Raw genomic sequence first — 26,051 nt, forward strand, 5'->3', positions numbered from 1 at the left:
TAGTCCTCTCTGCGTGTGCGACACATGGCCGCTGGCTACACGTCTTTGGTCCGTGCCCCTCATTATGTAAACGTGTTTTCTGCCAGTGGCAGAAAATATATTTATAGATTGGATGATGAGAGTCATTGTTTCCATGGAATATAATGGCTCCATTTTTGGATACACGCAGCTTATGTGACCAGTCCAATTGCCCTTCAAATTATCTTGACTGGAGCAGCCAGAAACTGAAATGTTCTCCTCGACAGTTGAGGTAGCTCAGTTCAGAGAAGACAAAGTGGTTGTGATGCTGAGGATTCGAAGACACACCTGCGTGCAGCAGACTTGTATCTTGCACCTCATCAAACGAGGCAAAAGTTAGAGTGTGGAAGTCAGGCTGTTGAGTGGACATGAAGCACGTCTTATTTACACTAAATAATGATCTCCCCACACCGTAACCTTTTAAAACACTGTCCCACCTTTGGACCTGCACTACTGTGGGTGTTTGGATCTGTACTTGATTTAATCTTCACACAGCCTTGATGAATTATACACAATCACATTCAAAGAGTTTCCCTTCAGAGGAAACCATGTTTATGATTGTAGTCAAAGTTTGAAGAAGTGTGTTTTTAATTCACTATTTATAGACTGATACAGAAGAATCGTGTGCCTTGTTTAGCCAGTGTATTTGTTACCTAAGCCCAAAATGCACTTTCACTATATTGTATTTACAATAACCACAGTAGCTTGGCAACTGCAACCATACCACAGTTGTCATGCAGAGATAATGTTGAACATGAGAATAGTAAAAACTTTAGAATTGCACAGAAAGAAGCAGCAGAGCATAATCCAGGCTTTTGCAGAATGTTGAGATTTGACTGGTTGGTGCACAGATGATTGGAAACATGAATACGTATAGTACCATAAATACATGGATGTGCATAGATATGACTAATCAGATTTGTCAAGGTCCATGTATCATATACTTATTATGATCAAAACCAGGCTAGTGGAGTGCACATAAATATACTAATGGTGAAAGAATCTAAGAGAAGACGAAAGAGAAGGAGCCGAGTGTCAAAAGGCCTCTGCAGATGGAAAACAGGATTGATGTGGACACACCAGAATCAGCAGAGAATTAAAGACAACAGGGAAAAAAAGGGCAGGAGTTTTGGACAAAACTTTCACTCCTTTTCTAGAGAAATAGGGTGTGAGATGGAGAGTGAAAGAAAAGGAGAGATGAGGGAGGGAAAGGAGAGTGGGTGTGTCCGACTCTATTTGTCCCCTCCTTCCATTATAGAGGTATAGATGGTGCAGTCCAGAAGTTCAGTCCGGTGAGCTGCGCTAGTCCTGAGAGCCCCAAGCTCAGAGAAGTAGTCCAGCCACCCCACAAATATCTAGTCTGACTCCTGCAGCTGCAGCACACACACACCACTCACCCTGTTACCAAAGATTTATTGAACGCTGAGTTGTGAGTCCGTAAGATAAGATAACTGCAGCTTCATTGCACCTGAGACTCTGAGCCGGCCACAGCAGAGGTGATGATGATGACGATGAGGATGCAGCAGAACTCACGCGGCTTTCTGGTCCTACTCCTCGTGGTCTTCATCGCTGGTATAGCTCTGTCTGGTCCCTCAACTCCTCGCAGGAGCAGAGGTAGGTGACTCCTGCATTGTTGTCATTGCCTTATACTGAAATATCCACAACAGGAAATATTAATGATTGCAAGTGATGCAGTTGTCATCATGGTGCTCTAAAAGTTGAAAATTCATGCAAGTGCAAGTGAACATCACTGTGATTGTTGCTCTGTGTTCAGCCTCTGAAGCACTGTTCCTTTCCATGGTCTCTCTTTGCCTTCTGCTAAATGCACATTGGTATAAGTTTGGATTGACAACATGCCAAAGTTTGCAAGATGGATATTTACAAATGACAGGAGTAAAGGGTTTGTTGAGATGCTAATTTTCTGCAAAGTATATTGACTGATGAATGCCATTTAACACATTTTATTTCTAACATAAAGAAAATGAAAATGTGTTTTTAGCAGTTTCTAATTTGCAGGAAATCCCCAAATGCAATTTAAAAAAAAAATCAATTCAATGTTCAGAAAAGCAAAAGCAACAGTTCAGTGTTCACCCTCAGGTATCCTTTCTCCTGTTTTTATCTTGATATCTGGGAACGTACCATTATAATTAGATGCAACCCTATGATGACCTCATTTGGCTTTAATGTAGCCTGACTCATGTGTTTTCTCCAGTTGCTCAGAGAACAAAACAAGCTGTGAAGCAGTGCAGTGCACAAATAGTGAAATTCAAGAAGATTGAAGTTTATTGCAATTCATTTTGGATCCTTCATTTTGATATTTTGTCGTTAAATATTATGTTAACACTCAGCTTTCCTTCTAAAGACGCCTGTAACATTATGAGAAACCGTGAGCACTGTTTTTTCGGTCAGTGTGGTGATGATTTCCCTGAAACGAGGCGAGCAGACGGAGACACGGTGAAACAGATCAGTTACTGCTCACAGGTTATAATAAAAAACTGTTTCCAGGTTGGGGGTCAAAGGTCAGGCTTTCAGACAAAGTAATGGGATGGCTTTCCTGGAACCGAGCCCATGAAGCAGTCAATGTGAAAAGCTTTATTTTTTAAGTCATCGCTTCAGGCTGACGATTTTTTATTGCTGTTTGTTTCTTTTGTTTCAAACAAAGATTTTTTTTTTAAATCAAACAACCAAAGAGAGTCTAAAAATAAACTCAGGCACAGTCAAAGTTTTATTTTTGGCCTCTGCAACTGACCAAAAATTTATATATATCCAAAATCTGAAGAGCAACATGGAAGTTATTACATCATTTTGCGTTATATAAAACATTAATGGACCAAATTACTTAATAGAGCAAATCTCTAGGAAAAACAGCACATTTTCCACAAAGGTTTTCCATATTGTCTTATTATCCCACTGCTGTTTCTCTCCCTCTCTTCTCTCCCCCTCCTTTCTGTCTCTCTCATGCACACACACACACACACACACACACACACACACACACACACATGCACACACACATACACACATACAGAGGCATCCTTTGAGGACTTTGATGGTAGTAAAAGTGATTTAAGCTGAACTGACTCCAGTCTATATAAAGAGGGGAGCGCAGTGGAAAGAGTTGCTCCTAGTGCGTAACTTGCAGGCTGAACTTGACTTGCAGACAAATCTCACACTGTGCAGCTTTGGGAGTTTGTTGAAATGAGGTGTGTGCCTGTGTGTGTGTGTGAGTGTGGGTGTTTCTTTTGGGAGGAGAGCTAAACTCTATCTCTGTTCTTCTTGGATCCAGCCCATAGTTTTAGAATGAAACCTGTTTGTTTTCTTGTGTCATAAATATCAGAGCATAGTAATAGAGTTGACAGGTATATGCGATGTTAGACGATCTGTTCTTTGCACAGCCTTTAATGTGTTTGGGTTCTGAAATATTTAAACTAAGCCACAGAGGAGATGAATGCAAATGCAAGAAATATCTTGCCGCTAACTCATTTCAGAACAATATACGACCTGGAAACTTCAGCGGAGTCGGACAGAACATGGCCTTGTGTCAGGTCCACATTAATAAGAGAGAATTATTGAAGGAAAGAGCAAAGTGGGAGAGATTAGTGGACAAGACAGATAAATTCAAAGCACTTAAGGAAGCTGAAGAGGATCCAGTTGATGGGAAAAAGGCTGCTGACACATATAGGACAACAATGAATTAGTGAAGGAGGAAAAGGATGGATGGAGCGGTGCCACAGTTGAAGGGAAAACAGCTGTTGCTGCGTCAAAATCTGTCAGGGGGGATATATATAGTGTGAGACCACAGAGACCTGCGTGGACGCAGCTGAGGCAGGTGGGAAAATGTGGTGGTTCGATCCCAGACATGGCTCTTTACCACTGGGCCGCATGTCACGGCCTCCTGTGAGGCCAAGAGCTGTGATTGTTCCAGAGAGAGACGGGATCAAAGAGGCTCCTGGTGGATTACAGTCGATATTCAGAGGGATGAGTTACTGCAGCCTGCAGGCTCAGGTTCTTCCCCTCACAGCAGATATCGGTCCGTGCAGCTGTTGGTTGGTCACCAGCTAAGTTATTTCAATTCCTCGCTGCTCTGACTGGCACAAGGCTCAGCGAGATTTTCACACTCCATTGCTTTAAATGACGGTGAGTGTTTTACCAAGGCCCATAAAACATGTGTCTCTGCGGTGCAGGAAGCCAAGTCTCCTCCATCTCCAACTCCTCCAGGACTGCGAGGCTGAAATACTTTACACCAGAGCCGTGTAAAAACGCCCTGAGGCTGGGAGAATGAGTGTGGTAAGAAAGGTCTGTTTATGGGTGTGTGAGTGTGTGATACGAGGGGATTTTAGAGCATTAAAGTGCACCAATAGGAAGAGTTTATACCCTCATTTGGACTGAGACATTTACATGCTGCAGGTCTCAGCTGTGATGTTCAGCTGCTCGAGACAAGCTAACATGACGCCATGTCTCCGTGTCCCTTTTCCAATCTCTAAAAAGAGCAGAAAAACCCTTTTCCACCGCACATTGTGAAAACAAAGGCCTGCGCCAAGTTTTTTTTTTCTTTTTGAGGTTTTGCTTCAGATATTTATAGTTCATTAGTTCACAGAAAAGTCTTGACATGATCTCTATGTATTTCTTCTCACAGTTTATTCTAACGCACACCTCTGAACCGAGAGAGAGACACAGCGGAGCAGGAGAGAGCCGCTGATTGTGGAAGTCTGGCTTGATAACGTCACACAGTAAATCTTGATGTGTTGATGCCAATACCGCGCAAATGCCGGCGTGAATATTTATTTTCAAACACCAAACACACATAAAAATATCGTGTTGCTCGGCAGCTGAAAGTGAAGAGAGCCTGTTGCGCTGACACCCCCATTAACCTAGTCGTTTTCCCAGAGGACCATCCATCACTGCTGAGGCTCCATGATCGCTGCTCCGCTGAGCCAACGCTGAGTTTCCAGTGTCAGGGTGTTTCTCTGTTTCAGGCCAGCAGGATTAAATGCTCTGTGTTTTTATCCATTACAGGATGGTGAAATATTTATTGAATGTTGTGGCATTGTTTGTTAAATAATCTGACGTGTTTATTGGCTGATTCCCAGACTCACGGCGGATTTGCTTTTACAGTAATTGTTTATGGATCGATTACGTTCTCTTTAACATGAGATTTACACTTGTGAAAAAAAGTGAGTGTCATCCCCCCCAATGTAGGTATTGATGTTTTAGTGAACTGTTTGCAAAAATCTGCCACCAAGTCTCCATACGTACATTTGCAACTGCCATTTTTGGCATAGTACCATTTTTTTTGCAGCTCTTACTATTTCCATATGATTGATGGTTATCGTGGATGGATTATGAGACAATAGGCCCCTAGAGGACACATGGAAAATACTCGGAGAGAAAGACCTATATTGAAACATACACAAAATAAATCCAACCCTTTTTGTGTCACTTAGTCTCTTAGTGCTCGTTTTAAATCCATCAGTGGTGATTTTTCATCTTTTTGTCGTCTTTGTGTTCGTTGCTTTCTGTCTCACTGTGGCTACTTTATGTGTTATGTGCTAGTTTTATCTCCATGTTTCCCTTTGCTTTCCATTTAGTGTCTCTGTATAGGCGTTTTGTGTCTCTTCAAACTTGTTGCATTGACTTTCCGATAAGAAATTAAACAGAGACTCTGTCTTGACATGTTTAGTAATATTTATCTGTGGCTATGAAGGAGAAGATTATGGATTTGATTATATTTAGTTACAGCTTTTGTTCAGGTTATAAATCTTCAGTGACCTCATCTGTCTGACAGGGTCAGAGTCACCAGCAGAGCTGCCCTCAGGAAGTGTGTAAATTTAAACAGCCTCATTATTTTCATTGTATTTTACCCACACAAACACACAACATCATGTTGTGGATTAGCAGTGTTTTTGTGGCTAACTAAATGTCAGTCATTTTTCCTTTGTACTGTAGTTGATTGATGACCAGGGCTGTAACTGGATCTGTTCCTAAAGCTTTATCCATTTCACTTTGGAAACACTGATAAGTCTTAACAGTCCCTAGGAGACGTGTGGGCCAAATGGCTGCGGTGTCGTGGGGCCACGCCAGTGTTTGCTTGTACTGGAGTTTAAAACATGCTGCCAGAAGTTTCCTAATGTTTCATACACTCTCCCTCAGAGCCAATATCACTTGTGTTTTATCGGAAATATTGATGAGAGAATCAAAACAAATGCCGTTTTGATAGGAAACACATAGCTGGAAAAGCACAGGGGTGTTTTTCAAATCCAGGGCTTCCCCCTCGTTCCCTGTCAGTGTCTGTTTTGGCATCAGGCAGCTGCTGGATTCGTTCCTCATGCAAAGTTCCACTATTTCATTTAACGTTATGAAGCTTTGATTAGAGCCAAGGACATGTACTCTGGAGAAATATAGTACATAATCCAGGCAGAAAGTTTTGTACACTACGGGAGGTGAAGGTCTGAGCCCAATAGACTTTTTTGTAATTTCCACTGTGGAATAGAAAATATAAAAACAAGGCATGTTTGTGAAATGTATTGCTTTGGTCTTATTTCTAAAAAAGAAGAATTGCAGTTTACAAAGTTTCCAAAGCTGTATATGTTCTAATCCTGAATGCTCACCACATATCGTCCAATGGTGTGTTGTTTATCGATTGATGTGCAGCAGCCAACTGTCAGTCACAGCCCCGACCTCGCTGCACTCAGAGTTTCTGATGCACTTTATTCTGTTTCAAAATCACTAATTGCTAGCACGCCGAATTCTTGGCTAGTTTTAAAGGCCACATGACTGAGGCAAGAGAGAGATAAATAAACAAATTCTCTCATGCATTGTGTTTGCAGGGACTTTGTGTTGCTTGTCTGTTCACTGGTTATTGTGCACATGAGTTCATCTATGATCACAGGAAAGAATGTTTAGAATTCTTTGTACTTTTATGACACACAGAGTTGAGATGAGTGAGGACAATCTGCCGTATGTAAATACTTAACATACTGTGGCCACCAAAGAGAAACAGAGAGATTGGCCTTCCTTTGAGCACTTTTGTTAAAAATGAACCACTTCATGCCAGGAACACCCGGCAAGACCTGACCTGAAGATGCTCTGACCATCTGTCAAATTTCCCAGCTCCTTGGACCACCCATTTTTAATGTTTGAAACTCAACTTAAAGAACTGACCTTCACCTTCTGCCACTAGCGTTTCGGCGATGTATTTGCAGCGTGTCTCATACACACCTACCGAACGCACAACTGTGAATGCTTGGCCCCATGTGCACCTACGTCGTAGCTTTGATGCAGAGGCATGAATCAGCAGATTGACAGTGACTTAAGTGTAACTAAATGCTTGTTTTTTTCGTTAATTACTTGCAGAGCCCCCTTTTCTCCATGTTTACTGATCCTCTTTGTGTCTGACCAAAGACTAATAGAAAATATTTTTACATTAAATGGTTCGTGTATTTCCTCTCCTGCTTCTCCAGTGCGACGTCAGAACATGAAAGTTCGCATCAACGCCACAGGAGACACCATTGTGATGAAGTTTCTGCGACCAAATGCTGACACCAAGCTCGAGGGCTACATCCTGGGCTATGGCAGCAGCATGTTCTCCAAACAGTTCATTCCGCTGCCAGACAATGGACAGCCATATGAGACTGAGTTTGGTAAGGGTGGCTTTTTATTTATGTGAAATGTAGATTAGTTGTGACTTTTGTAACATGGCTAAAAGGGAAGAGATTCCACAGAGTCTGTGAACTCATGACTGCGTGAGCTCCATCACTTTGTTCAGGATGCTCTTCTGTCCGTATCGTACCTGCAGTGCGTTCTGCTGCCGGCTGCTCAGTGCAGATCGAGAATCTATAACATCACTAACCTCTAGTTTCTTATTCTTTTAAAGACGCTGAGCCCAAGTACCTTATAGCCGTCCAGCCCATCCCGACCAATGAGGTGAAGAAGCAGTGCACAGGTAAGGGTGGTAGAAGTGACAGATATGTATGAAGGCAGAAATGTTTATTAAAGTAAGACGTGTTAACTTGTTCTCAGGAAAAGTGGAACTGCAGAAGCCATTACACTTAGTGATTGGATCGGTAACGCCCACCTCAGTGCTCCTGTCCTGGGGGACACTGCTGAAAACACCTTATGATGGCAATATCATGAATGACTGTTTAGAAGACGGGTGAGCTTACACACACACACACACACACACACACACACACACACACACACACACTAAATGCAAAGAAAAAGCTAATAACATCAATCGTCTACTTGTGACATGCAAACACAAATGTTCCTTAAAAGGTTTGAAACCCAGGTAAGAGGAAACCTCTCGAATGATTGAGAAAGTGTCTTTAAAAACAAAATCAGAAAATGCATTTTCTTTTTATTTCTTTTACTTATTCTATCATCACAATGACTCAGATTCTTCACAGACTGTGGCTCAGGGTTAGAGCGGCCATCCTCCAACAGGAAGGTCAGCGGTTCAATCCCAATCTCCCCCTTTCTGCATGCCGAAGTGTCTTTGGACAAGATACTGAACCCCAAATTGTCTCCTTCTCGAGTGCTGCACATAGATGCACTGTATGAATGTGAGTGTGAATGGGTAGATGTAAAACTTTACTGAAAAGCGCTTTGAGTCGTCATCTGGACTAGAAAAGTGCTTTATAAATACACACCATTTACATAGTAGTTAAGGTTTATCAGTTTGTTCTATTGTCCTTCATCTTAGACACTACACGGTGCGTTACCGTGAGAGGAGCAGGAAGTGGAACTACCAGACTTGCGCTACCAGCGACACAGTCATCGACAATCTGAAGCCCAACACAGTCTATGAGTTCTGTGTCCAGCCCAGCTCCAAGGATGTCACTGGAACATGGAGCAAGCCGGTCATTCACAACATCAGCTCGGGGGGATTAGAGGGTCAGTATCTTTTGACATGATTCTCTCACCCTCATTTCAGAACCACTTGCTATAGCTGCTCTAAATGGGGAGGTAGCACAAATCCGACGAGAAAACGACCTAGTATCCTGAAGAACTAAAGGCGATCAGGATTTGGCAGAAGCAGAAATTTTGGCTGAAACATTACGACCACTCGGTGTATGTCTGTGATATATTAGATGGTAAGGAGACAGTCTGTTCTCATAGAATTGGGCAGGTGTAAAGACCTGAAGACTTTGATATTGTCCAAACAGTTATGGCCATCAAGGGTCTTGGGGTAGTTAAACAAAGTGCATCTTCTTGTGGTGTCCATGCCTCGGCAGGTTGGAGCTGTTTTGGTGTAAAGAATGTGAAGAACCAAAATATATTAGGCAGGGGTGATCATCATGTTGAGGGTAAGGGTTAACTACGGAGTATATAGAAGGAAAACGAGTATAGGAAGGTTTCATTAACAACAAAAACACTTCCACTATTTGATTCTTTTTCTTTTAAAGCAAGGACTGTTTAATAGTTTAGATGTCCAGGCGTTAACCTACTTTTTCATTATCATACCTCTAAAATTGTATCATAGATTAATAAAGATGATAAAGTGAAAAAACAGCAAAAAGCATGAAGGGAAATTATAGCCAGATTTAATAATTGTTCAGGGAGAGTTGTGGTTTCCTGTATGCGTTATTTTTTATTAGATGAAGAAGAAAAGAAGAAAAGAGAAAATCTTTTCATGATGTTTCTCTTCTGTATCGTGTTTCTCTGTAATTTTGGGAACAACATTGTTGCTCATTCCCATGTTTTTTTTTTTCATGTGAAAACATTAAGGCAAATGCTGACTTAGTCTTCACCCAATAAGTGCAATGACCGATGTGACATCATGTTACTGTGCAGCACAATCAACTGAGATACTGAATCAAAACCATCTTGTAGTTTATTCATTATTAAGCCACTACAAAGGACTCCTCATTCATCATCATGGAATCAAACACATCTTGAATGAAGCATCTTTGAAATGTGGTTTTGTTTTGTTCCTTCACTTTTGTTGGTTCCACTTTACTGACTACGTCGCTGATCTGTCTCTTGTGTTCCCAGAGAAGTCCATCAGGAAAATCTTTAAACAGCCTCTCAACCCTGTGGTACGTACTGGACCCACTATTTTATAATCCATTATCAAGGCATAACTAGTAAAAGTATTACGACTAATAATATGACATGTTTAACTTTAGAATGTTATTGTAATAATATGAAACAAGAGCGAGAAGTGACACGAGACAGGTCTACCTCTTCTACCCAAAATAAATATTTTGGGGAGCAGGTGAGTAGTTGGAACAGACGATATACTTAAAAGTCTGTTTTATGTGCACAAGTGAGCTTATGCTATTCTTAGGGTTATTTGCCTCATTAATTTTCCATCCAACTGCTCAGTGGAAACAGCATCAGTGCAGCCAGGATCGGCCACGCCAAGAGGAACCGGCTGCAGCTAGCTAACGTCTGGAGTAGTAAAAGAGAGAGAAGGAAGACTAGATGGAGGGATAGAGGGAAGAATGATAACGGTGTGGAAACGAGTTGAGAGGGAAAAGGTGGCATTGATTTTCTGACAGCGCAAGGCTGCTGTGTCATGTGCTCCTGGCCTCGGACACATAAAACACCACAGCTGTTGAGCATCAGCTGCATTGCTTGCTCTTCTCCAAGGAAACTCGGAATAACATTTTTTTCATTGGGGACTTCACAGAGGCATAGAGGAGAGGGTGTAAGTGGAATAAAGAGAAAAAGATGACAGTGAGGGTAAACATGTATTTGTTGTGACGGTGTCCTCTTATCTTTCGCCCACCAGAAACCCATAGCACCAGGTCCACGCTACCCCCCCTCTGCTCCTCGCCACGGTAAGCCCACAGAGATATGCTGCATTCGGTTAAACCCACTGAACCCTTTTAATATAGCAGCAGAATTTTTATAACACACTTTGATTTAGCACTGTTCAGGTCTTCTTACTGACTCCACAAGCACTGAAAGAATTTTTACTCCAACTTTGATTAATGGTTTTACAAATAGAACCTTGTCAAGTCCACCTCTGACTTTCTTGAAAAATAAAAATCAATAATTTTCGATTTTGGGATTTATAGTAAATGCCAACAATTAATGTGTCAATGATGATACTATATACAACATATAGACAATAAACACATTCCAGTACATCACAAATTACATTTAATTTTACCATGTTGCCTTCAGAATACTTTAGCCCCCTTTGATTACAGCTTTATCCAGCAATGGATCAACTGACTGAGTAATCTAAAATGGTCACTCAGCAATGAACCCATAAGCAACTAGGATGGCACTCAGTAGAGCGCATACCTTCCAAAGCCCAACAGTTCCCTTAAATTCAAACTGCACCAAATTGCACACTCATAGATATTTGTTCCCCAAACATACCTGTTTATTATGATCCATGTATTATAAGGATGAATTTAATGGTAATTTTTTTCGGGGCTCATGTCTCATTCTTCCACCAAGTTTCGGAGAAATCCATTCGGTCACTTTTGTGTGATCTTGCTTCCAGGCAAAAAAACTAATGGACAAGGGTGAAAACAACATAACCCGTTTGGCTGCGGTTATTATCACTGCAGTGTTATTGCAAATTTAACCATATTGTTCCTTAGGTGCCTGGCATGGATATGGTGGGTCAACAGTTGATAGAGATGATAAAGCTGAAGATGCAGATCTTAATGTTGAAGAAAACTATCATGAACCCTAACCACAAATGAGACATATTTTTTTCTCCAAAATGTATTTGTTTGTTCTAAAATAAATTGACAAACATAATCCTTCCCTTGAATCTCTCCTACTCTGTTTTTGTCAGCTCTCCATAACAAGACCCAGGGCAGACTGCCCATCTCCCGGAGCATAGCGTCAAAGACAACTCTTGGTAATGACTTTTATGACCTAAAACTGAGTTCAGCAGTCAGAAAGAAACACCTTGAACTTATAACTGACCAGTGTACTTGATTTTTCTATCACTTTCCTGCTGGAAATCTTTGTTTACTGTACATACAGATTTTTTGTACATTCTACAGCAGGTACAAGAACAATTTTTCTTCAAGGTCTACTAATATACACTATATTTCTCAGCTCCAACCACAAGTACTACTACAACTACTAGACAGAAATCTCTGTCACCCCCTGGACCCACACCACCTACCATCGCCAAACAGCCAATCGGTAAACAGTGAATCACAGCTCTTCTTGACAAAGCTTCATGGCTCTCATACCGGCTGCAATCATAGACTTGGCGGATTGTAACTGACAGGCTGTCAGTGCTTTACAGTGTTTGTAATGACCTGCATGAGTGGCATGCAATGAATAAGTACGGTAACTCAGCCATTCTTGTGGAAACTAGCTGATGGTGTCAGCTGTTTGGATTGCACTGAGCGTAAGATAGGTGGTCTTGGCTGCATGGCAACAACAAAAATTGAAAGGATTCTTAATGATTTGAAGGATCTCTTGTGTCTTCTCTGTTATTTTTACATCTCATTGTCATGATTTAATCTGCACAGTTTAATCACAGGACTCGGATCGGAAATCTGTAGGACAAGCCATGAGTACTGCAAAGGATCTTTTCCAGCCGTTGAAAGAGTTGACTGTTAGTCGGCACTGAGAAGCTTGTTAGCTGCTGCTCACTTAAACAGTGCCAATTACAACTTAGTCATATCTCAAATACACTTCTTACATTTCTAAATTTTCCTGTATCTGCCTCACATTTCTTATGAATGAACTTATGAATCATTTTTTTCCCTTTCAGTATCCATAGTATGATCTTTCATAATGTTTTTTGCCAATGACAAATCAGCAGCTTTTGCTTTCAATGCAACACAGTTGATGGTGTGAAGTCTGCATGACAACGTTGCATGCACCAGACATTCCTCTTCCTCCAGCAGGAACTTCAGCGGAATCTTAAATGTTCCTGTTTTCCAGAACTTCTGTTTCTCTGTTGTTTGTCTCCTACTCCACCATTTTTCGATTGGTATATCAAACAGTAGTTTTGTCCCAGTTCACAGCCTGGATACAGCTCATTACAACCAAATAGACATGTTCCTTTTCACCAGAAGTTTAATTACTGAAGCCTGAATTTGAAGGATGAGACTTTTGAATGATAAAATTGTAAATTGTTGACTGGATAATAAACATGGAGCACCATAATTTGGTGAAGCTTGGGAAGAACTTAGGTTCTCTAAAGGACTCACTTTGATGGGCTACTTTTGAAGCAGGACCCAGTGTCTGAATACAAATCCAGCTATATTCTCCATTCTGTTACGATAAAATTCCAATAAATACTCAGCTGGACAGTGTTATGATCCCAGTCCTTGGTTGGGTAGCTAATTGCAGTGAATCGACCAACAACCCCCAAAACCAAAGTATTTTAGACTTAACGTGAGAGTAAAGTTGAGTAAAGGCAGTGAGCCTATTACTTTTTTCCCCTTCGTGTTATAGTCATCGCCTTTCATGATTTTCCTCTTCTTTACTTTGCCATTTTCTTTCATTGAGGTGAATACCTGACCAGATTGAGCAATCAATTTAGAATGGTCCACCAAAATCCCACAGTGAGTAATCAATCAGCAACTGTTGAATCGTCACGCGTTAAAGCTTCTTAGAGGCACAGCCAATGAATTTGGATGGCTGTCATTCACAGGTATCCTGGCCCTGGTAGCTGAGTCTGTCTGTAGTAACACGGCTGTAACATTGAAAATACCTCCATATGGTCTGTCTGCCTTTGAAATCTGACCCCCTCTATCAGACTCTTGGCAGTCGAGTCTCGAGAGTTATTGTGTAACCTGTGCTGTAGTCCAAGACCAGCTTGGTGAGTTCTTAGGTGATTCTGATAATCTCAATTTCAACTGTTCCCTAACACTCTGCATGTCTTGTTTTCAGAATGTTCCATACAATGAATTATGTTGTTCTATTTCATTTTCTAAAGTAACCTTTTCTATAATCTATTTTATTTTAAATTATATTTTCAAGCTTCATGTTCTCTCTCTTAGACGTCCCAGGAGGAGGAGACCTCTTCAGATCTGTCTTGCCTCCTTTCTTTGAAATTCCATTAGCTCCCAAGCACCATCCTACACTACAGATTACTCCCACTGTGACGTCTGTGCCTGTCACCCACACAAATGTGGAGAAACATGGAGGGCACCTACAGCATAGAGAAAAGCAAACAACAACCCAGACCCAACAAACAATAAAACTCATACTTCAGACCCAACCACAACCCCAACCAACATCAAAGCTTATTCCCCAGACCCAACCACAACCTCAACCGACATCAAAACTTATTCCTCAGACCCAACCTCAACCTCAAGCGACATCAAAACTTATTCCTCAGACCCAACCACAACCTCAACCGACATCAAAACTTATTCTTCAAACCCAACCTCAACCTCAAGCGACATCAAAACTTATTCCTCAGACCCAACCACAACCTCAACCGACATCAAAACTTATTCTTCAAACCCAACCTCAACCTCAAGCGACATCAAAACTTATTCCTCAGACCCAACCTCAACCTCAACCGACATCAAAACTTATTCCTCAGACCCAACCACAACCTCAACCGACATCAAAACTTATTCCTCAGACCCAACCACAACCTAAACTGACAACAAAAACTATTCCCCTGACTCAACCACAACCTCAACCGACATCAAAACTTATTCCTCAGACCCAACCACAACATCAACCGACATTAAAAACTATTCCCCAGACTCAACCACAACCTCAACCGACATCAAAACCTATTCCCCAGACTCAACCACAACCTCAACCGACACCAAAACTTATTCCCCAGACTCAACCGACTCCAAAACTTATTCCCCAGACCCAACCTCAACCGACATCAAAACTCATACCCCAGACTCAACCACAACTTCAACCGACATCAAAACTTATTCCCCAGACTCAACCACAACCTCAACTGACACCAAAACCTATTCCCCAGACCCAACCACAACCTCAACCGACATCAAAACCCATACCCAAGACCCGCCCACAACCTCAACCGACACCAAAACTTATTCCCCAGACCCAACCTCAACCCCAACCAACATCAAAACATATACCCCAGACTCAACCACAGCCCCAACCCACATCCAAGCCCACATCCCAGATCCAACATCAACCACAACCAACATCAGAACTCAAACCCCAGACTCAACCAAAATCCCAGCCCACAACCCAACAAATGTCCCATTCAGTACCTCAAACCCAACCACCATCAAAACTCATACCTCAGGTACAACCCCAAACAACATCAAAACGTATACCCCAGACCCAACCACAACCCCAACCAACATCCCAGCCATTAACCCAGACTCAACCACAGCCACAAACAACATCAGAACCAGTACCCCAGACTCAACCAAAATCCCAGCCCACACCCCAACAAACATTCCATTCAGTACCTCAAACCCAACCACAATCCAAGCCCAAATTCCACACCCAGTCTCAATCACGATCTCAACAAAGGCCTAATATCCAATCAGAGCCAAAAACCACAACGCAACTCTGGGCAGTTGCAAAACCTCAACCAACACTCCATCCCAAACATCCGGGCCAGCATAAAACACCACCCCAAATAAAGACCCAGGCCCTGCCTCAACCACATGCTCAACCATCTCCCCAGCCCACATATATGGCACATGCCCACACACCTTCACCAACATCCCAGGACATACCTCATACCCAACAAGCACTACCAATAATTCACATCCAGCCCCAGTCTGAACCACAATCTCCAACTACTCCTCAGCCACAAACCCAAACACAGCCTCAACCAACGACCCACCCACAGTCCAAGCAAAATGCCAAGAAAAGGTCTAAAGTCAAACCAACATCTCAATCAAAAATGAAATTTGTCAAACCCAAAGACAAGATACAGTCTCAACCAAAAACTCAACCAAAGCCTAAAATGAAACTCCCGCCAAAGGAAAAAAAAAAAAAGCAACCTACACCTCAACCAAAGCTTAAAACCATGGACAAAAAAAAATCTCAAACAACAACACCACAGTCACAACCTCTTCCAAAGACACAGACTCTATCCAAACCTGAACCTCTTCCCAAACCACACCCTGCACCTAAGAGTCATTCACATCCTCAACTTGGGCCATCATTGCAGCCTCAGACCTGGACCTACTCTGATCCCACCAAGGTCACCCCAAGACACACAGTCCCCACGGGTAAAGACCCTACTTTTTGCCATTAGCAAACCATACTTTAGCTACAACACTTGATCTTAAATTACATTTTAAAAGGGGCATATTGATTTAAATTGTGGTTCTATTTGTATTTGTTTCAGGGACATGATAAAAACATGTCCCCATCCAACTAATTTTGTATTGTTCAGTATTCTCTGACTAGATATAAAAGTTTACTTTTCATAGATAATCACAACAAAAAAGAACCATTTTTAGCAGCATTCATTCAGAACAAACAATTATCTCCTTCTGTATTAAAGAATAGGATATGCTCCCTTTAAAAGTTAAAACATTTTCTTATACATAATTCATCTTAGAATTCAAGTGAGTTCTCTTTCATACAGCTCCTAGTCCACCAGAAGAGGGCAAGCCTCTACCAAGACCTGCCCTGGCTACCGAGAGAGTCGGTAGTAACAATCTTGGTAAACATCATGACGTTTGTCACATTAACATTTCTGCTTTTTCGTCAAGCCACATGGAACCCAGTGCTTTCAGTTGTAACTCAACCCATTGGATGATGTCACTGCTTCCCCATCGCCATCTCCATCCCACCACCCTACACACCCTACCCCATCATTACCCCTGCCTCCATGTGTGAATCCATTTTCAGTCCAGCACAGTCACCTCACCCCTGCCCATTCACACCCAAAATGGTCTGGCTATCTTTTGATCTCATGTATGTCTCTGTCACTTAATTCATTGTCCTCATCTGCATTCTTTTTCCACTGTTCTGTCATCTATTCCATTTAGGTAAAGCTCTCAAGTTCTCAAGTAGATCATCTCTAACCTGCCCAATTGCCTTTTTGCATGTTTAGGTACTGGCATCCAAAGACCATCCAAAGATGAAGTCCCTCGTTCTCCCATTAGCTCATCAGTTCCAGCAGGAGCAAGAAACAACACGGTGTCTCGCACCCGGATTCCTACTCATTCCACTCATGTTGGTGTCAGACCACGTTCTCCATCCAAGACATTGACTTCTTCTCACAGCTCCAGCACACCTGGGGGTAATGGACTTCCCTTCCTTTCCCTTCCACTTCCATCCTCTCATTCTCTCTCCAATTTCAGCAGGTTATCCTCTCCTTTCACCACTCCCTCAAAATCTCATCTGCAATTGGGCATCAACAGGAGAAGACAAGAAAACTCATTGTTTCTGATGTAGACGTACAATAGAAATGCTTGTTCTTTTACCTTCTCTAGCTCTATTTTCAGCTTCATGTCCTCTCACAGTCCATATGTTCTCCACGCTGTGCCACATGTGCTCAGTGTGTATCTCAAACCTTTACCCTGAGCAGTAGTGGTGTCTCTGGGGTCAGGATCGTTAACATGATTTACAGTCCTTCATGCTGACCGGGTGGGAAGTTTGGCCGCGGCACTGGCCAGGACACACCACATTTTACACCAACCATGCTAACACAAGAACTGTGCAGAAAGTGCAGCTGCTACAGGCAATCTCCCTTTTTTTCTTTCTCTTTCTGTATCTCTTCTTTTCTCAAACTTTTTTAAGAGTTGTGAAAGAAGTCAGAGTCAGAAAAGTCAAGAGATTAAGTCAAGTCCATTTGTTTCTGCAAAACTAGGTTGAAAACACAAACAAGTCTCCAGCTTAATTGTCACAAACATTTGACAATGAGAAAGAAATATGATAAAGCTCTTTTTTTCTTCTTTCTTCTGACACAAAAAATTGTACAACCTTTTCTCCCTCCAGCAACCGATGGTGTTCAACACAGGGCCATTGCTCTTCCTAAGCCTGTGGTGCGGACCAAAGGAATCCCTGGTAAACACAAACCAAGACGATCACCTGTCAGCGTTCCTCATTCACTAACCCACGAGGCACTGTTATGTCCCGTCCCACACAGTCACACCGATCTGTGCTTTTGTCACAATCCTCTCATCATCTGTGATGTTCAACTCATTTGTCAGTGTGACGTTTCCTGTCTGTTGTGGTCTGTGTTGTCCAACACATGTAGTCGTTGTACACCTGACTGAGACTGAAGCCATCTACAGTATGAATTTAATTTTGGTTTAGACCAATTCTCTGGAATGTAAATAACGATGGACGACACATCTCCACTTCCTCTCACTATTTAGAGATGAAGCTAAAACACCCAGGATATGAATGCTGCCATCTTGCACTGATGATGTAATTTGGAGCCACAGGCTGAGCACTGATGATCGTGGAATAGACCTGCGAACATTTGCTCAACCGATCATGAGTCAGTCTCAGCTGACGTTCCACTCTGTACTTAGACATTTTAGGATTTATACAATCAAGATGCATTTGCTTCACTTTTGTGGAGCCACAGCATTGTCCATCTTTATATACAGAATCCACATGTATTAAGGAAATGCTTGGAAATCTTCTGACATTGCTTTAGCCTGCTTGTTGTTAAAGGTCACACTGTTTTCTAAGCAAATCCATCACGAGTAGTGATGCAAACCACCTCATGTATCAGTTGTGACACTCTTAGTTATGAAGACACTTCGCGCTTCCGTCTCATGTCACAGCTCGTGTGTGCTATTTGTGGAAACATGGACAGTTTCAGAGGTCTTCTTTGAGTCGCAAGGCTCTACAGAAGCAACTCTACAGAAAAAAAGAGTAGTTGTTTTGCCTGCCATTCTGCACACACATCAAAACACAAAGCTGCTAGGGGCCGTTTTTTCTTTTTAAATAAAAAACAACTAAATTACAACCTTTCAAACCAAACTGCATTCTGCAGCTTTGTATATTTGTAATGAAAATCTGGTGAATTAGAGCGTCTCCTCAACAGTTTTAGTTCATATAGGCATTTCAACTTCCAATGAGAAAACTGGTGTGCAGTATTTCAGTGGGAATGTTTGTGTAGCCTGAAAGTAAAGTCTCTTTTGATGGCACATATTTCCACCTTCTCTGAAGATTAAGTTATCTGACAGAAACCAGTGCACGCACCACTGCTGCTGTTTTAAATCATAGATCAGGGTCTGAGGCCTTTGGCACATCAGAGGCCCGGCCGTTCTGTTTGACTGGTTAATTGTGAGACGGCGAAAACTAACCCTGTGCAGAAACTGTTGAACACTGACCAGATCGTTTTTTACATATTGTTGACATTGCATCTTATCACATGACATCACCTTGGCTGTGTTTTCATTCCCTGCCCAGTTACTCATGACTTCACCCCGTTGAGATGTCTCGTCTTTATACCTCACGTACCCCTGTCTTGTGTATTTTTCATTTTTTGCCCCGCTTTTAAATCACTGCCTCAACGTTTCGTATGACTATATATGAGCATATGTTTGCTATTAGCTGTCAGTTATGCCACGAGTGAGTCAGAGTCTTTACTAGAGTGTATTCTCAGTGCTAATCAGTGAGACTTGGCAGATGCTGTTTGAGTTTGTCTTGATAGTCTCAGCTGTATTTCTCTTGGGAGGAGATGCCAGAGATCACTGATTTATGCAGCTCAGGGGGAGGTCAGCTGCAGCGAGGAGGAAATGAATCCAAAGGAAAATGGGGGGTTTTTTTAGACCTTGATAATCGAACATCTACAGAATCTTTTAAACATTAAAGAATCTCTGCGATAAGAAAATGACAAATGAACCCTTCTCTGAAAATGGATAAACTCTGAACTGTGATGCACGTCACTGATATTTCATGTGTCAAACCTCCCAGAGCTCCTCGAATCACAACAAAGATTTCAGCTGGTTTAAGAACATGAAATCATGGCAGAACACTAAAGAAATGTGTTTTCATCACACGGCCCTGTTCTTCATGCGTTCACTCCAGTTCACTAAAGCCAAAACATTTGTTGTGTTCATCAATTTAGGTCTTATCTCATCGCTTGGCTTGATCTTTATTTGTTGCGTTGTTTTCTGTGGAATAGGGATTTTCTGGAAAATTTGATCATCAAACTGTGTCAGATCCCAAATAACTTTCATCGAACGGATTCAAAATCATATAAAAAAGTTATTAGACTTTATACATTGGTTTCCTGTTAGGGTTTGACAGAGGATTTTTTTTAATTCCTCAGTTTTACTTCAGGGGATTTTTAGGATGAGCGGCTGTAGCGATGGTTTATTGGTTGAATGTATTAAACACAGTTGTTTTCGTTAGTTGAAGTCCGTGGCAGTGCACTTCACACAGTGACTTCACCCTTTCACATGCAATCTGCCTGGCTTCATGTGCTGCGTCGTTGCTTGTTTAATGTCCGTGTTTGTACTCTCGTTTTTTTTCAGAGCACAGTTGTCTCCTCATTCTTTCATCAAAATAACCAACCACACTTATTTTCAGTTTTGCATCTGTTCTTCAGTGCCAGCCACCTGCTGCTCCGTCTCAGTTGTGATTTCTAACCTGAAATGGACTCTTGTTTCCCATGATTCCCTGCAGTGCAACCCGCTATTCCCGTGAACAAGAGACCAAACCTGGTGGGGAAACCAACTGACTATGGTGAGGGCGACAGTGATGGATGCATTGAACACTGCTGCACCTTGTCCTGTGTACTGTAATTAAACAACAGCCGAGTGGAAGACTCGACTCAATGATTCATAAACCAGTGACTCAAACCTTTCCTTTACCCGCTCCTTAAATTAAGAACATTTCTACCATATTGTAAACTTTTGTTTTATTTAGATATTTAGGAACATCATGAGGATTATTTTATCTGTTCCACAAATGGAAAATATGCAAGTTAAAGGGACAGCATGGAATTTTGGGAAATTACTACTTTATTCTTTTAAAATCAAGTTTTTTTGAAATGTCAGATTTTATTGTCCCCTTGAGTGGCCGTAATACCCGGTGTTATAAAACAGCTTGTAATGACATCGTATGTGTGAAAACCCCAAACAGCATTTATGTTTGCAGAGCAGCTCATATCAGGCTTTTTTCTCAACTCACTCACTGTTTTAACATAAGTGTAGTTGTGTGCTTAGTAGTCTAGTGTGTGAATAAGTTCATGGTTTGGAGCATCTGGGCATCCTTGGACAGCAGCTGTACTCAGGCCTTTTCCCCTTCAAAGAGCACAAAATATATTACTCAACAAGTCAATCTCTGATCTTTCTGCAGCCAGGAAAAGGCTGTGGAGTTGTTCAGTGAAGATGGCCAGAGCAGATGGACCACAACTGTGTGTGTGACTGTGAGTCAGATGATGACGCAGGTGAAGAACTGATCTATTTTCCTCCTCCTGTCTGTCCTCAGATAAACTCATGGACCTGAAACAAGGAGGCAAGGAGTCCATCTTGAAGCCGTTCCCTCTTGTCACAGCCAAGCCCAAGCAAGAGCGAAGACAGCAGACGACCACCCCTGCCCCGGCAGTAAACAGTACGAGAAACAAAACTTTTAATGAGTCCTGGGAGGAACTGCTTTTTTTATCTTATCCATAAGTTTTCAAAAATATATGATTGACATGACTCAGTATATGTACATTGATAAACAGATAAATGGGTCATGCACCCTGCTTGTGCAAAAGGGATAAAAGAAAAATTTATTTTAAGAGGCACGAAAAAGCCTGAGTGTTGCATCAGCTGGTGCACGCTGCTATTTGCCCAGAGCTGTAAAACTGCGGACAGAGAGAGCTGCCAGGGACGACTGGCACATCAAACCAACCATAACTCCTCTCTCCTGCTTCCTTTTCAGGCAGCCACTTTGACATATATGAAAACTCCTCCATATTCAGGCCCCTGCCTGCATCAGACCTAGACATCATGGGCAAGAAGCGTTTTGTAGGTAAGACAACAGCAGGTTTTAAGCCTCCGTTATTGAAATCATCAGCTTTTTATCAAAAACTATCTATCGCGTAAAAATATTGAAAAATATATCCTGTATGAATAATAAACCACTGTTCTGAATGTCTCTATCTCCAGCTCCCCACGTGATCTACAAGACGGATAAAAAGCCAGACGAGCCATGCTCCATCACCTCCTCTCTCTCTTATTTTCCTGACGAGGAGGGCAACGATCAGAATGTGACGTCCCCACCCCGCTTACCACCCTCCAACCTCACTGTGGTCACCGTGGAGGGCTGCCCGTCCTTTGTCATTCTTGACTGGCAGAAATCTGACAATGAGACCAGAGGTGCAGCACATGCACAGGCTATTTTTAAAGTCTTGTATTCAGGACACTGGAATGTGTCGGGATGCTTGGATCCTTTTATGTTAAATTAAAAGTCTGGTTTTCATTTTTCTGAAAAACAAAATGTAGGCTAAAGATTAGAGGCAATACACTATTTGCTTGTCACTATGTTATAACTAATGGCTAAAAATAATGTTTCAATTCTATCTGTTCTTGGTCAGAATATGAAGTTGTGTCCACCGCTAAAGGACCGAATGGACAGGAAGTGTCCATACTGACGACCAACCAGACACACACAGCTGTGGAGAATCTCAAACCGGAGAGCAAGTACGTGACCCAGTCATCGGACAAAATCTTGTCATGGAAAAAACCTCCAGTTGGTCAATTCCTCTTACTGTTGCACACTTGGGGAAACAAGCACCAGGTTTACATTACTCTAAGGTTGTCTAAATAAACCCTTTGTTTAATAAATACTTTATGCTTGAACTACTGGCTGATTACATTAGTAAGGTTCACTGCAAACAAGTATTAAATTACACTGAAGATGCATTTGTTCTCTCGCAGCTCATGCAGTGAATCCCGTTTTGCAAAAATGGCCAAAGTGACACAAAAGCTGAGGAAATGTGGGTGGAGTTGTTTTTTAATTACATCTCTACATCTGGAAATCTCGAAACTCACCAGAACCCACCCCTGGGCTAGGTTTCTGTCCCAGTTTTCGCCAGGACATCTGAACGCAGCACGTGGAATAACCATGAGCTCTGTGTGTGCGTGTTTGTGTGTGTGTGTGTGTGTGTGTGTGTGTGTGTGTGTGTGTGTGTGTGTGTGTGTGTGTGTGTGTGTGTGTGTGTGTGTGTGTGTGTGTGACCCATACTTAGCCTTCAAAGGCAGTAAAATATGTCTCTCAGCTCTGGAGATGGGAGGAATTCAGCTCATAAGTTTGGTCTATTCCTTTTTTGTGCATGTAACTCAGATTTCTTCTCAATGTTTCAGTTACGAATTCATAGTTACACCAAAGAATGAGCTCGGAACCGGAACCTCCACTGATCCCGTGACTTTTAGCACAGAATCAGGCAAGTTGAACAAACTGAAGCATCTTATCCACTGTACATTATGTGTTGGTTATTATCACGCAGCTATTCGCTTCACTTTGAATCTCAAAGGGTGGGCTGTTAGGCAGTTGTTAGTCTAATGATTTCAATGTGACACTGAGGTGCGACTGATTAGACTCTCGGGTGTTGTCAGCTCGCCAGATGTCCTGATTTCTTACCGAATAATCTTTTACCTGGAGGATCAGAGCGAGAGTTAGATTTGCAGCAGTCATAAAAACAGCTGAACTGTGGCCCTAAGTTGATGAAAAGTGTTTGAACTCACAATGACAACACACAGACACAGGAAAGCTTTGCTGAAATTGGCCTCTTGCCCTCCTGCAATCAAAGCCCACACTTTTGGATCGGAGCTGTACTGTGGCAAATCAGCTCAGATACAAGTTTGGCTTCGTCTCGCACAATAAGTCAAGATGTTTCATGTTTGTTTTGAGAGTTTTTCATTGGAACTTTCTCTCATGTCTGCAGCTGATCCACGAGTGAGTGAATATGTTGCAGGTGAATATTCTATTTTTTGTTATTATTCATCTGTTGCTGGAAAGTTAAGCAGTTTAATATGTTGATCCTTTTCTATTTCATGTCTTACACAGTTAATGTGCAGTATATGAAGCATTTACTTTGAATGATTTCCTCACAGGCAAAGACGCCATCTGGACTCAGTTCCCATTTAAAGCCGACGACTACTCTGAATGCAACGGGAAGCAGTATGTGAAGAGAACCTGGTACCGGAAGTTTGTAGGGATCCAGCTCTGCAACTCGCTGAGATACAAAATCTACCTGAGCGACTCGCTCAATGGTAATTACACTGGAACTGAACCCAGCAGCTGCTCAGGATCCTCAGAGGCAAATCACAAATAACTTTGAAAAACATTGCATCTGTAAAACTCTTTGAAAGATTAAAAAGTGACCTAATCCAGTGAGGAATATGACAAAACAATTATTTACATCTTTCAGCTGTTCAGCAAGTTCTCGTCTAAAATTGTATCTGTTTATAAATGAATTTTCAGTTATATTACCTTGATGCTTAACGCTGGGTAAACCACGGTTAAATTTGAAGAGAAATGAACTGATATTTTTCTTTTTTAAAGCCAAATACTTTAGTTCCTATGTCCTCCATCTCTTTAGGTAAGTTCTACAACATTGGAGATCAGACAGGACACGGTGAGGACCATTGCCAGTTCGTCGACTCCTTCCTGGACGGACGGACCGGCACCCAGATGTTTGCTGACCAGCTACCAAGCAGGCCAGGTATTTTGGTTTTCACCAATCAGTAATGTGATCATGTCAGTGATGTTATGTAGGTTGAAAGTGTTTCTAGAGAAAATATATATAGTATAATGTGGTAACATAATATACTTGTACAACACAAAATGGGCAAACTTGTACATACTTCTTATTTTCTTACTAACTTCTATTCATAGTTCATATTTCTATTTATTATAATTCTTGGTCTGTTTATATCTTTATTCCCAATCACAAGTATTTCTGATTCTAATGAAGACGTCAACATCTCAATGAGACTTCCTTTTTTTAATAAAGGACAGAAAATAAAGAGACGGTCATCCTCTCTCTCTCTGTCTTTGTACCAGGGTTCTACCGAGCACTGAGACAGGAACCTGTCCACTTTGGAGAGATTGGAGGAAAGTCACACGTTACCTACGTGGGCTGGTACGAGTGTGGCACACCTATTCCTGGGAAGTGGTAAGATCCCACAGGGCTGGTCTGGAGGATGGCTCCCTAGCTTCCAGGAAGAAGACGACAAGCTTTTCTTTAATGTTACCATGGACACTGTCAGTCTGAACTCGGCCTACTCTCCCAGGTGTGAACCTCTATAGAACTATCATGAGAACTCTGTCCCGTGCATTTGTAACATTGGTCTTAATTTCTCTATTTATCAAAAAATGTCACGATGGACAAAAGAGTGCAGGAGTGTAAGTGAACCAAAATGTTGAATATACAGTAATCGCAGAAACTATTGGGAAGCTGGCTCCCAGAGTGTAATAACGTGTATGATATTATTTATCAAGGGTTTGTTATTGAATATTCTGTGTGCTTGGGCGTTTGAGATAAGAAAGTAAACGTTGTTCCCAGTACTTGCATGTCAGTGAGCACACACATACGTCATTTGTACACAGATACCAAATCATACTTTTCGTTGTACATTTGGACTGTGTAAAGTACAAGTATACACAGACATGCAGAATCGACCTTCTGCTGGCCCTAAGGGATTATTAGCAGTTGCAGTTTGCACAGTATTAAACTTTTGTTCATATATGTATATGATGTCAAGTACAGTTTGTAAACCAGTGATCACAGAAACATTTCAGGTAAAAGATAAAACAGTTTTAGCCGAATTGTTGATCTGTTTGTAAGAAAACCAACGTTTGAGTTTCTGTGGAGTCACTTGAAAACAAAAGCATTTGTATTTTTTTATGCCCGTGCAGTCCTGTATTGTAGAATAAAATAAAGAATAAAATATATATATATGTTTGTAAAAATAGAAATAAACTGAGCTTCAATGACATAATTTATGCTTTTGTGTTCAAATCATTGGAGAGAACTTGAGGGTTTTTCCACATCTGTCATGTTGGCAGTTGTTTTTGATGGACCATTTATGTTTCCAGCAATAAATCATGTTTTTATATATACTGATACTTATTTCCATTTGACTTTGGTGCTTTTATGGTAATGGAAAAGTTTAAATTTTTTTTAAAGAACAATTTAAGACTTTATACCTACATTTGCCTTC

At 41.5% G+C, this 26,051-nt stretch overlaps 1 protein-coding gene across 7 annotated transcripts; it reads left to right on the forward strand.

The window, feature by feature from the left end:
• Positions 1–1,305: 1,305 nt before the first annotated feature.
• On the forward strand, positions 1,306–25,829 carry LOC109637885 (target of Nesh-SH3). 7 transcript variants are annotated; one of them, XM_069533250.1, is made up of 23 exons: positions 1,306–1,632; positions 7,479–7,658; positions 7,892–7,960; positions 8,038–8,170; positions 8,723–8,913; positions 10,015–10,058; positions 10,757–10,805; positions 11,783–11,848; positions 12,052–12,141; positions 13,959–16,148; positions 16,511–16,588; positions 16,982–17,170; positions 17,869–17,937; positions 20,521–20,580; positions 21,328–21,450; positions 21,766–21,855; positions 21,993–22,202; positions 22,421–22,526; positions 23,190–23,269; positions 23,771–23,800; positions 23,940–24,098; positions 24,428–24,550; positions 24,892–25,829. In XM_069533250.1, exons 1-23 carry the CDS (start codon positions 1,518–1,520, stop codon positions 25,005–25,007), a joined length of 4,560 nt encoding a protein of 1,519 aa, XP_069389351.1. In that variant the 5' UTR covers positions 1,306–1,517; the 3' UTR covers positions 25,008–25,829. The 7 variants fall into 7 exon arrangements, with proteins under 7 accessions (XP_069389351.1, XP_069389352.1, XP_069389354.1 ...); XM_069533251.1 differs by lacking the exon at positions 17,869–17,937; XM_069533253.1 differs by lacking the exon at positions 12,052–12,141.
• The last annotated feature ends 222 nt before the right edge of the window (positions 25,830–26,051 follow it).

Source organism: Paralichthys olivaceus, chromosome 10, assembly GCF_024713975.1.
Source record: "Paralichthys olivaceus isolate ysfri-2021 chromosome 10, ASM2471397v2, whole genome shotgun sequence".
NCBI lineage: Eukaryota > Metazoa > Chordata > Actinopteri > Pleuronectiformes > Paralichthyidae > Paralichthys > Paralichthys olivaceus.

Bases quoted from the DNA above. Each gene is read 5' to 3' on its own strand.
- LOC109637885 (XM_069533250.1), top strand. From the start codon at position 1,518: ATGATGATGACGATGAGGATGCAGCAGAACTCACGCGGCTTTCTGGTC. The intron at 22,203-22,420 runs GTGCAGCACATG...GTTCTTGGTCAG, and splicing joins ATCTGACAATGAGACCAGAG to AATATGAAGTTGTGTCCACC. The intron at 22,527-23,189 runs GTACGTGACCCA...TCAATGTTTCAG, and splicing joins AATCTCAAACCGGAGAGCAA to TTACGAATTCATAGTTACAC.